The 12909-nt window shown below is 37.5% G+C and overlaps 1 protein-coding gene across 1 annotated transcript in view; it reads left to right on the forward strand.

Annotated features, from left to right (window-relative positions):
• Positions 1 to 12909, forward strand: part of LOC150092273 (tyrosine-protein kinase transmembrane receptor Ror2-like) — a 216476-nt gene that overhangs the window by 182738 nt on the left and 20829 nt on the right. Inside the window, exon 3 of the mRNA XM_090414928.1 lies at positions 8081 to 8205. Coding sequence (XP_090271054.1) covers positions 8081 to 8205 — 125 coding nt within the window. The remainder of the gene's footprint in view (positions 1 to 8080; positions 8206 to 12909) is intronic.

Below are 12909 nucleotides of genomic sequence, written 5' to 3' on the forward strand. Positions count from 1 at the left end.
ACTGTTTTATCCAATCACTGGCTCCGATACTCGTTTCACCTTTAAGTAACGTGGCTTCCGTAATACGTCCCCATGCTCCTTCGTAGAAACGAGTCGGATTCGTCCGACCTATCCCAGTCTTATAAAATATTCATTGAACTAAGACACAGCAGAGGAGAAAACCCTGCGACCATTACAGTATAAGATTTCCGAGACAGAGTTTCTCCATTTTCTGATGACATTGCAAAATGCTTGTGGTTTGGTAACGATAATGCACTTTTGTGTTCGTCTTCCTCCGATGTTTTCAACACTGCTCACCCCGCATGCTTTTCTTACCTGCTACACTTCCGTGGGATTGTTTTGTTAATGAGAAAACGCGTGCCCTACTCGCGTTTGCTTTCAAAAGTGCGTGTGTGTGTTTGTTTGTTTTTTTTTTTGTACACGGATTACAAGCTCGTGTCAAATAGAATGTCGTGTATACGCTGGAGGATTTAAAGGAAAACAGCTTACACACAGAGGAAGTTACGGAAAGGAATGTTTGCTTGGTAGTAGCCCCGCTCGTGTTTTTTTTTTTTAAACTCTGCCAGCGTAAACGTTTGATCATTTGGTACACGTGAATAATACAAACAGTATGTTCTGCATTTCCCATGTGTTTTTTAGAGAGGGGGAATTTTTCCGGCTGAAGTTGGTGTTAAGTAGGTTCGCCAATTCTTTACGGGATACACATCGAGAAACTGCCAGAAATAAATAACTAAAACCGGGATTTTAGTGTTAGATAATAAAATAGCTTTTGCTTATCTCGGATGTCGTTTTTTATTCTTTAATGTTCTTCAACCAGTTACTATGAAGAAAAACTAGTGGTAGTAGACCTGTTGTACTGTTTGTAAATACCTCTAGAGTATTTTCTATTCTCGCTTGGCTTTCGATGGTATGCTTGAGTTGAAAATAAAGTTTAGCGCTGAGTTCAACATATGAACTATTCAGCAGAAACGCTGCTGTGTTTTAACATCGAAATTCTAGCGAGTTCGGATATGCAGCTATTTTTATTTAACTAATTATTAATTCCTTTGTTTTTCACTAGAATACATTAGGAGTTCCACTGGAGGATTTATATTAGATTAATGCCTACTGTAAACAAAAGCGATGCTACTATCTATTCCTTTTTAGTGGCTTCACACGTATCAGTTATGTGAATCGTACAGCTAATTCTTATGTAACCATCCTAAATATTAAACTAATACATTAATGCTATTTGGAATTGATGACTACTGAAGTTCCGATATATTCAATTAATTTTTGAAGAAAACAAAGAAAAAAAATTCATCATTAGTATAAGAAATGTCAAAGACACGATTCTGTAAAGAATGACAATGGACACCTCTAAGTACTCATGGTGTATGTCTGCTTCTTTTGTAAACTAATAATCTGTTCAGTTACTGCTCGTGAACAGATAGGGACGTTAGCAGAACAGGATAACCACAGACAATGAACCAAGACCTAACGATTTTTTTGCATTGGAATATTACAATAGAGAAAGTGACGTTGCAAAACGTAAAAATCTACCGTAATGATCATATTAAACTCTTAGGTCAACCATCCTTGCGTGTTTGTCGATATTTCTTTAACGGCTTTGGAACAATAACTAGCTACGGTTGATCGATGGAAGCAAACCACAAGTATGAAAACGCATAAGACGTTTTGTCAATATTGCTGACTTGGATTGCTTCCATTATGAGCATAAAAGTTTCATACTCATTGTCGAACGTATCTGTAGTCATTTATTACGACCATCTGCTCAGAAAAGTACTTGGTAGAGATAGTTTACCATTGTTACAAAATAGCTATGACTCCCTGAATTCGATCAACAATTTCAATCGCAGCTTTTTTAACTTTCGCAAAATGAAGACATTGTGAAGAAGCTAAAGATGGTTTCAACAAAGACATGCAAAATGCTGTCATTTGCCAAAGACGAAAAGGAAGAAACACGAGTCTGTAATAAGTTTCTGTTAATGTTGTATTTTTGCTTCTTTAAAATTTACTTTAAAGAAAATATGACAATTTTCTTACTTCCACCAGCACAGTGGTGTCCAAAATGGCAGCTCACGCTATTAAATACAGGCATAAAAACAGAACACTCCCTGCTAGGGTACTTATAGAACACTACAGACGATGCAAGTTTCCCCCCCGGTTCTTGGATGATTCAAATAAGATAGCACCCCTTTTCTGCCTCTCCTTCCTGTGCATTGTTATCATGGTGCTGCAATCCCTAAGGGGTTGCGTCCATTGAAGGGAGTTATATATAGAGAGTGAATGCGACATTCTTTTGTAAACACGCTGGTTTCAAAGTATCGATCGGTTTGCGATTTGCCTCTCAATACCTCTAGTGTCGAAATTGTATGGACTGTTGTGATAGTACAATAGCAAGGGAAATTCCATCCGCTTCACCCCGTGCAGTAGTGTTGTGTCTTCGTCGACTCATAATCTTATCTTCGATAAGACGTGTAATTTATTTGCTACTAGTGCTCGCTGACTGGAAAGAATTGTGCGCGCTCCTTCGAATAACTGATAAAAGTACATGACAACACGAATGCGTATTCAGATAGTTAATACACAATTCCTGTAGTGTTCTTGTTGGCTGCGAAGAAACTAAAATGCAAGATATGGTTGGATTGTTTAAATTTCGTTCGTGTTTAATGTTGTTCTGAGTATATTTTTGTGGTTTGTTTCCATAATCGGTTTATTTGTACTGTTAACGAGGTTATCCTGGAATTTTTCTCTCCTCATAACATTAGTGGTTTAGAGAAATCTACTTCGTTTGGCTTATTAATAATAAGTGAACGAAACGGATGAGAGGGATTATTTACGGATGGGAAAAGGGTTAGCTTAAGCAAACATGATGGAATAAGGCCTTTCATTCTGGGATGATTCTTCGTGTATTCCCCCAGCACCCACCTCCCCGTCTCTCATTATTGACTCACAGTAATCTGAGCTGTCCCTCCTCTCATATAGATTTTGGCGACGAGAGTTAGCAAATTATATCCAAACAATTTTCGCATCGTTACTACCTCCAGAGGTCACCGTAATTATTGCTGGCGTTCTGAGTAGCGTTGATTGTGCGAAGATCGCTGGGACAGAGACCGTGGTCGTCTTAGTGGCGACCTTCGAAGCATTCAGAATGACATTTAAAATTCAAATGACTTTGCGCAGATGCAAATTGTTCCTCAACTTCCCAGTATCCCACCTCTTTCCCCCCTTCTCGCTCGCTGTCTTTCCCCACTTTGTCATTCTTTCCCATTCGCTTGTGCACTTAAATAGACAGAAAGAAGAAAACGGTGAAGTGGGAGTAACATGAACGTAGAAAAATTTAATATGTAAATAATGGAGGAAGCTTTATGCTACGTTTTTAATTTGGAAGGGAATACCCGGATGTAGACGATGAAGGGATGAAGATCGAAAATGCTCATCTTTGAAGACAAGAACGAATGCGTGCAGTTCCGTGATGTGTATTGAGTTCAATAATGATAGAAAGTGGGAGAAAAAAAAAACGGTTCATAACTTAAAAATGTATTAGGTGCTCTCGCTCTCTCTCAATTTTTTTCCTACTATTTTTCTGTTGTTTCCTAACAGAGCTTCCCCTCACACTAAGAAGAGTTACAGTTAATTATGGACACGCCACAAGATTGGATACTTTTTTTTTTGTAAGAAATCCCCACTTTCTTCCAAGCTTGGTAATTATCTTGGCAGGTGTACCTTGTTCTCACGGTTTCCAGAATTGTCACGCCCGTTATCAATGACGTCATCAAAATTACTGTCTTGTTCTAGTAACGTTTCATTCTCCTCCTGCTTTTCCTCCCCATCTCCTTTCAAATCCGACAGCCCGATCTCCTAGTTGATAAGAGGTTATTACCAAGCGGTTGAGGCTTGTGTCGATTGCTCTGGCTAACTTAGCGAGCTGACCATATAAAGATGGAGAGATGGTACTCCTGGGATTAGTTAGAGTTGCAATTACCAGAAAAGAGTCTATTTTCGAGTCGTGGATAAAGTGTATTATTGGGTGTTTTATCTACTTATGACAGCCTTCAGAAATATTTTTAAACTCAGTTATCAAGTTCTTGTAAAAGGTGTTTGTTTCTACTACCCAGTTGTAATATGAACTGGAATTCCAGGCCTTCATAGCACAAACAGAAGCAATAAGACCTAATTAGAATTTCATCGGGGGGGGGGGGGGGGGGCGGCAACTTTCTAAAAAATTTTTAGCTGAAGACGAGTCTTGATTGGCAGAGCTTCCTCTCAGAAATTTGTTTTTATTCTACCACAAAACAGTGAACTCGGCCTGAGAACACACGTAGTTTACATAAGCATAAATTCACTCCTTACAGAACTGCCTTACTGTATGTGTAACTCTAATTTAAGATAATAAAGCGTCGTATCATAATAGAAACCCATAATTTTGAAAATTGAAAGAAATCCTTTTTTTGACGCACAAGGACTTCTGAGTATAAGGACACAGTGACGTCACGTATTTGAGTTAGTGTTTTCCACAAAAATTATCATTGTTTAAATTATTGTGTAGAAGCTCTTTGTAATTAGTAGCATGGTAAAAAAAAAATCACTAATCTTTAACGATACCAGTTTGTCTCCAGTATTTAATCCTCTGATATATGAATCAGCTAGAGTTTCGCGTGCTACTGAAAGACAAGGGGAGAAAAAAAAGAACGTCGAAAGGAACAGTTGTTTGTATTGTCTTACATAGGATATTGAACACGCACTTTCATCATGCAATGGATTGAACACGTGTTCTACACTACCCGTTAATCTCCTTTTATCGAAATGGTCATCAGATAACTGGCTGCTTGGGATTTATAAATGACCAAAGAAAATTTTAAATGCTTTACGGCCACCTTGCTGAAAAGAATCCGACCATTAAGATATTATTGGACACGTGTTGCATTGTTTGATTGGATACGACAAATGGGTAGGAAAATCAACACAGTCTGTGTAGTCTTGACTCAGTGTTTGCTCATATGGTCTCTTGTTGACAGTCTTATTGTAGACGAAGCAGGATTCAATTACCTTTGATACCAATCGATTAGCCTTACGAGAAGAGTAGCTAATGCCTCGCAGACTTTCGTTCTAGTTAGGATCCCCCGAATTTCTCTGGAGGCAAAGATTGTTCATTGGTTGTAGAAGATATTTGTTGAACCAATTAAAGTGTGCGTAGTTATAGGAGAAGAGAATTGCAAACAATTCTTTTTTTATACGTGGGTAAAGGTGGTGTTGGGGGGGGGGAGGCATCGCTGAACGGAGGAGAGGAAAGTGCGAGGATCTTTAAGGGCCTTTGGGTGAAAAAAAAAAGCTTTTTTTATGTTCATGGTTATCCCAAAAATTAATTTAAATCTTAACGTCGATGGCTCTAAAAAAAGCTTAAACTATATTTGAATTAAAGAACTCTAAATATCATTTTTGTTATGCTTGGGTAAGTAATTATGTTGCTCCGTTTTTTATTTATTTATTTTTTCTTAATGCCAGCATTTATTTTAATTCTGATCTTTTGCTTACTCGATTTCTAGACTTAAGATATGATGATGGCACTGTTTATAGCGTAAAACAGTTCTTTTTAGATCAAGTGAAAAGCATTTTTATACATCTTCCAAAGAATAATTATGTACAATACAATGAATTAGTTTTATGTTGTATTAAATGTTTCGCTGAGTGAAACATTTCGGTTCAAGTTTAATCAAGCGACCCCTTCCTTTCAGTATCACGACGATGCGTTGAAATACATGAATTAATGAATTTAAATATTAAAGTGTGTTTGCTTAAATTGGGAAGTTCATTCATTGTCTCGTGCTTCACCAGAATCCATTAAATTCTTTAGATTCGTCTATAAGAAGGGAACAAAATGTGGGTCTCAGTACTCAAGACATTTTATAAAATTTCCGTTCCAAAAATTTTTTGATTTCTCCCGTTCCAAATTTCATCATAATCTGTAGATTGTTTCGTCTTGATACTGAAACTTCATTGTGCAGAATACCTACGTTATGCACTGTACAAGCATCCTCTAAAAAAAGGGTTGCAGCAGATGAGCAACTCTTCTCTTCTCTCTATCTGTCGCCTCCTCATTCTTAAACCAGTCCATTCCACGATGTCATTGAACGACTCTCCAGTTGGTCCTCCACGTCTTCTCTTCCCCTCAACTTTCCCTTGTAATATAGTTCTTGTCAGGTGTCCCGATGAACTTCTCAGAAGATGTCCTGCAAATCTGGTCTTTCTTTGCATAATATTCTTGAGCAGTGTTCTTTCCATCCCAACTCCTCTTAAAACTTCGTGATTCGATATTATCTCTGTATAGCTAATCTTTTCCATCTTTCTATAACACGACATTTCCAATGCATTAATTCTTTCCATATCTCTCTTTCTGAGTGTCCATGACTCACTTCCATAACTTGCAATACTCCAGACTGTTGCTTTAATTATTCCAATTCTAACACCTATTTTAGTGTTCTTGTTTATTAAAATTCTCTTCATTTCCATAAATGCCGATTTAGCTTTGCCTATTCTGTTTCTAATGTCCAACTCTGAAGTTCCTTTCTCTGAAATCCAGCTACCTAAATATTGAATCTTTCCACTTCTTCTAAAATCTTTCCTCCACATCTTATCTTTGCATTATCTCCTGTTTTTCTGCCCATTATCATTATCTTGGTCTTCTTTCTGTTAATCCCTAGTCCGCACTCTTTACAGGGGTTTTCAATTCTTTGAACAATTTGTTGTAATCCATTTTCGCTTCCTGCCATCATCACTGCATCATCCGCATTGATGATTCTTCCATTTATTTTTATTCCTTTTTCTACATCCTCAAGTGCTCTAAGCATCTGTTCACTATAAAGGTTAAATAATAATGGTGATAACTTACATCCTTGTCTAACTCCTCTCTCCACCGGGAATTCTCCTGTTTCCTCTCAATTTACACATGCTGACGCTGTTTATGACCAATATATTCTCTTTAAGATTTCCAAATCATACGAATCAATGTCAATATTTTCTAGAATATCAAAAAGGCTTTTTATGTTTCACTGCATCAAATGCCTTTTCAAAGTCTAGAAATCCCAAAAACATCTTTCCACCATGGTTTAGTGCTTTCTCCCCAATAATTCTTAAACAATTTACAGCCTCTCTATTTCCTCTGTTGGTTCGGAATCCGAACTATTCCTCATTCATTTCTTTTTCTATTTTATTCCTAATTCTCTCTAAAATTATTTGCACCAGAATTTTTGCTGTGCGAGTTATAAGACTTATCGTTTTCTAAAATTATTACAGTTTAAAACTCCCGTCTTTTTTGGAATGAGGATGAAACTTGATCTTCTAAACTCCTCTGGTGATTCTTGTCCCTCATAAATTCCGTTAATAATTTGTCATAAATCTTCCATACCTTTTTCGCCTATATTCCTTTATAAGTTCTATCTGTATACCATCTATTCCAGGGGATATTCCTTCTTTCATCTTTTGAATTGCTAGATTCAATTCTTCTCTCATGATGTATAACCTCTGCCCACTATACTCATTCATTTGATTTTCTCCTCTTTGTCTTCATAGTTTACTTTTCTCTCTTTCCACTTCTTTTTTTGGCTAAATGTAATTCTGTAGCAGTAATTATACTTCAGAATCTTTCTTTGTGAATTTATTTGACGTATTTGGTATTTTCAGTTACTCTATATTCCATGATTTATTTTGTTTCTTTGCAATTACTTTTTTTAACTTAATTTTCATCTTAGTTGATACCAATATATGATCTGTATTACAGTCTGCTCCTGGATATGTTGGTGTAGAAGTTCACGCAAATCATTTCTGTATACAAATTCGTGGGTCCTCTTTTAGAATGACTGTTTTGTGAAAGATGGCTTTTCAATTGTTAGTGGTTCTGTGTTAATAAATGTTTGTATTTAATGAATCATAAATATTAGCCACAGGTTAAAATAATACCTGGCAGGTGCGAACTGCTGTTTAGATATACTTTTCCTAGATGAATGTGTAATTTGTTACCTCTAAACCAAAAGGAAACTGTTTTGCCATCTTCTGATTTAATTTCTTTTGAAATTTCTAGTTCCTGCCAAGGTAAAAGGTGGAAGAAGTGTTTACAACGTCAGTTGGGGATCTGATGTCCGGCTAGAATGCTCCTCCGAAGGAGAACCACCACCTTTGATGACTTGGTGGCAGGATGGGAAAGTGGTAAGCATTGCCTTGTTTATTTTATTTTAAGAGTTACAGATTTTAAGATACGGATCCTACGTTGAATGTTCAACTGTCTCTCCTTTTCCCTCCAGAACATACATGCTTTACGGACGAGTTATATGGGCTAAATTTCCGCTTGTTAGTACTTGTAAATCTGAAAGGATTAGGTCATATTATCCTCTGGCGTCCATTGTTTTATATCAATACAGTTTAGCTGTTGACCTGTTTAATGTATAAGATTTTTTTTCAACCGTTATCAATTCTTGATGTGATCACTCTTAACTATGGAGATATTTTTAGTTCACGTATGACCTTAACGGAATAGCAATCTCCTTGATCGGATTAAATAGTGCTCTTATACGGGCTTTGATGGCATAAATCGATTGGGATGGAATGTATCTCCAAGTAGACAAAAGAGGATTCGATAAGGAGCCAATGAAAGTAGATCCGGTATATTACTTAAAGATAGCGCAATGATTGAACACTTGGTTGCTAAATCGAGCTGAATTTAGGTCAACAAGATCTACCGATGTTCCTGGGAATACGTATATTAGCTTATTCTAGCCATACGAATATAAATAAATAAGGTTAAATGCTTTGGGAATTTTTTTCTGTGCAAGTATCACATGACAACGCGCTCAACAATATCACATGACACGCACATTCAAAACAGAATTATCAAGTGTGCGCGTAAAGCCCCCCCCCCCCCAAAAAAAAAAAAAACGAAATTGCCTATGCCTATTGATCATGGTGTTCCATCAGGTGATAAAACAGTCTCTATTGCAATAATTTTCTCCACAACAGTTTTCTTCTACACGTTGTACACCCTCTGTCCAAAAAGAAACCGAACTTTTCGAAAATAGAAGAAACTAGTGGCGCCACCTGTTGTATCTTTTTGTTGTCGAAAGAGACAGCCTTCATTAGTGTTGTGTCAACTGTTGTTGACATTTGTTTTATTAGAAGCCGAGTTATAGTGCCAAGAGTGATGATAGTGTGTTATAAAAAAATTTTGTTTGTGCTGCATGTCCTAACAGGTGTATAATCCATCGAATCACGATACCCAGGCATTTAGTTTCCTTGTTACAATATTTATATATTGTTCAATACCATTCTAAGCTAACAAGTCGATATAATCCTAGTAAATCTGTCTCCCATTGAATTAGCATCGCAATTAATCTTATTCAGAATACCTTGTTATAATCCTTTCATTGATAATATGTTTGAAGCCTAAATAAGCTTTTGTCTCTTTAATCACGTTTCTGCAGTTAAGGTCTATAAATTACCGTCTGTTGTCTGTGACTTGTTCCAGGTGTTCTGTTTTATCTATTTCAATGACATTATATCTCAATGCAGCGAGTTTGAAGTTAATTCATTATTGGAAGACACCTTAATTCTCTTACATTATTACAAACTTCCATTTATGGGGAGCAACTTCACAAATATCAGTGAAGTGTTTTTTCATTATCTTAAAAGTTTTTGGAGGTTTCCTTCGCACTTTATCACTCGGGAAAGGTTGGAAACTTAGAACATTTAGTTCTGTGGGTGAATAAAGGTTAGATAGGCGTAGACACCAAAACGAAACATAAAATGTTTCATTAACAGTTGAATATTTATTTTAAAATATTTTTAGTATCATTGGAATTATCGATAATGTCGCTAATGCTTGCTTCCTGTGACCTCTTGCATGCCTTTGTCTTACCCTATTATTTTCTCAGGCTGTTACGTGCGATTGTAGCGTGTGTACGCAGAATCCCTAGCGGACAATCCCCTTAGCAATAGGGCTGTCTTTTCCACACTGCTAAAAGCATGTGAGACATTGCAACATAAGAAACGAAACCGAGAGATGCCAACACCACCTGCTTCACTAATCGGCTCAGAGAACAGTTGAATGGGCCAATGAGATGCGAAGAAACATCGTGCATTATGGGTCAGTAAGATTCAATACCTGCTCGGTGTTTGTAAACCAACCAAACAAAGCGATTAATATTATACAAGAAGTCAGAGAAAGGATATTTTCAATACTGTAGCGACATCATGGAATTTTTCCATTGACAGTATAAAATCCATTGGTATGTCAACTGAACCTTTTCTGAAGATTTTTTATTTGTATTTTTTTTTTCGAAACCCTCTCATACGTCTCTTTAATGCCGTCTGTTTTGGTTGGAAAAAAGACAGGCTCGATTCTAGTAGTTCAAGAAGTTACCCAGTATTATACAGTGATGGAGGATCCAAAACGATGTAGTTTTTCTTTCCCAGAATATATCAGCTAACGCCTGTGTTGTTCCGTATATATAGGGAGTAGGCAGAGCCGTTTACCCTATCTAACTTTTGGAGACTGAGTGGGTAGTTCAATCTCCACTGGTAGCCAATCAGAGCGATAGCTGGCCCAGGGCTATCACTGATTCATCGGTACGCAGTGAAGGCAGCAAGCTAGTGCCGCCATTTCGTGGTCTCTAACCCTAATACAATATTTTTAATGTCTGAAAATAATAGTGTGGGTTCGACGGTCGATTTTCTTGAGTTTACGGGACGAAAAACCCGCTACCCGTGCCAGAGATAGACTAACTCGGGAACTGGCCGATAAAAGGCTTAGGAAAATTTCTTCTAGTCGGCGACTACATTTGAACCACCAAATCCTTTCTTCGTGCGGTCAAGCGCCGTAGACTGCAAACCAATTCTACTGAGCTATACAGGCTCTCCCAGAATATATTATTATTATTCCTGATACCTCCAAGGAGTCTGAAGACTCATCGCGGGAGGACACCTACAACTGTCTCAATCACTACATTGAACCTCTACTACGAATCATCTCCATCAACGCCATCTACCACCACCGCACCTAGTATTTTTTTGTCTGTAAATTGCGTGTGTTCTGAAGTGCCGATTTGTCTGTATGCGGGATGAAAAACCCGAGTTTTCGGGAGGAAAAAACCCTGCTACCTCCGTATGAGGTTGGCTATGTTATATATGTTAGTTATATGTATGTTAGGGCACTATTTAAAGACATTTTATACACGCCTCATAGCCTTAATTGCCTGGCATAATCCCATTGCATTGGCAAGGGCGATATTTTTTTTTTTCCCCCTCCGGATCATAGCTGTACATAGCTGATGGTGACAATGTTTTAAAGGTTTCTCATCTTGCATTGTTGCATTTAAAAACCAATGGAAACAAATGGCAACAATAAAATGAACGCAGGCTCAGCAGTCTGTTAATATATTTTCTTGCACTGTACGTTGTGTTTGTTAGAATAGAAAAACTACCTGCTTGTAGTTCATTCTTTATAAAAGTTCGCATAGAACAATCACTTAATCATATTAAGGCAAATGAGATAAATTAGCACCCGTCAGTTGAAAGGTGTTTCTTAATTGGATAATTCAACAGAGCGGACATGTGACAAAAAAAAAATGGAGAATTAAGGGAGATCTTTTAACCTCAAAGTTGGTATGGAAACTGCCTGCAAGCATTGCGCTTGAGGTGGGGTCTAATAATAAAAATAAATGAATAGTGGTTTTAAAAAGTGAGACAGTTAACCAGTCCGGATTCGGTACCTTTGCAGTATTTTCGAGAATATTAGTTTGGACTGTCGCTGAGAAGTCTTTCATCTTGAAAAATTAATAGAAAAAAAAAAAAAACATGGATTGAACTTCGTGTGGACCAGTAGCAGATACGAATATGTGAAATATACACCCTCTGTCCAAAAAGAAACCGAACTTTTAGAAATTAGAAGGAACTAGTGGTGCCACCTGTTGTATCTTTTTGTTGTCGAAAGCGCCAACCTTCATTAGTGTTGTGTCAACTGTTTATGACATTTCTTTCATTAGAAGCCGAGTTATAGTGGCAAGAGTGACAGTGTGTTTTGACGAACGGTCGGTCGTCACGATATTCATGCCGTACACGACGAATTCTCACTATAAATCGCTTCAAAACTTCGAGATAAAACTCACCATTGGACCGTTTGGCAGGTGGAACGAATTCTTTGTAGATAATGCCCTTGGAATCGTAGAAACAAATCAGCCTTTACTTTTGACTTCTCCAAGCGACGTTTTTTCGGATGCCCCTCTTCTTCTGGTCTTCACTCAGCACTCTGTTTGGGGCTCAAAACACCACATTTCGTCACCACTAACGATCGATTCAAGGAAGGTTGAGTCCTTACGAGCGGTTTCAATGAAGTCCTTGCAGTGTTCAGTTCGATACATTTTTTTGGTCGTCGGTCAACTTGTGGGGAACAAATCGCGAATTCAATTTACGAAGGCCCAAACTCTCGGTCAAAATGTTGTGCACAGTTGATTTTGGAATCTTCAATCAATCTCACGGACGATTTCCGGTTTTCTTGGATGAAATCACGCACTTTTTTGGATATTAACTTCGGTCGGTCCAGTTTTTTGGACTGTCCGGCTTTTTGTCGTCCTCAAGCGTCTCACAACCACTTTGAAATCGCTTGAACCACTCGTAAATTTGAGTACGGGATAAGCATTCATCACCGTATGCTTTTTGAAGCATTTGGTGAGTTTCTGTAAAACTTTTACCTAGTTTAACACAAAAGTCAATCGCAGGTCTCTGTTTGAAACTCGTTTTCCGACCGTTCGTCAAAACACACTGTCACTCTTGGCACTAAAACTCAGCTTCTAATGAAACAAATGTCATAAACAGTTGACATCACACTAATGAAGGTTGCCGCTTTCGACAACAAAAAGATAC

Source organism: Typopeltis vanoorti, chromosome 26, assembly GCF_054136105.1.
Source record: "Typopeltis vanoorti isolate ZY-2024b chromosome 26, IOZ_Tvanoo_1.0, whole genome shotgun sequence".
NCBI lineage: Eukaryota > Metazoa > Arthropoda > Arachnida > Uropygi > Thelyphonidae > Typopeltis > Typopeltis vanoorti.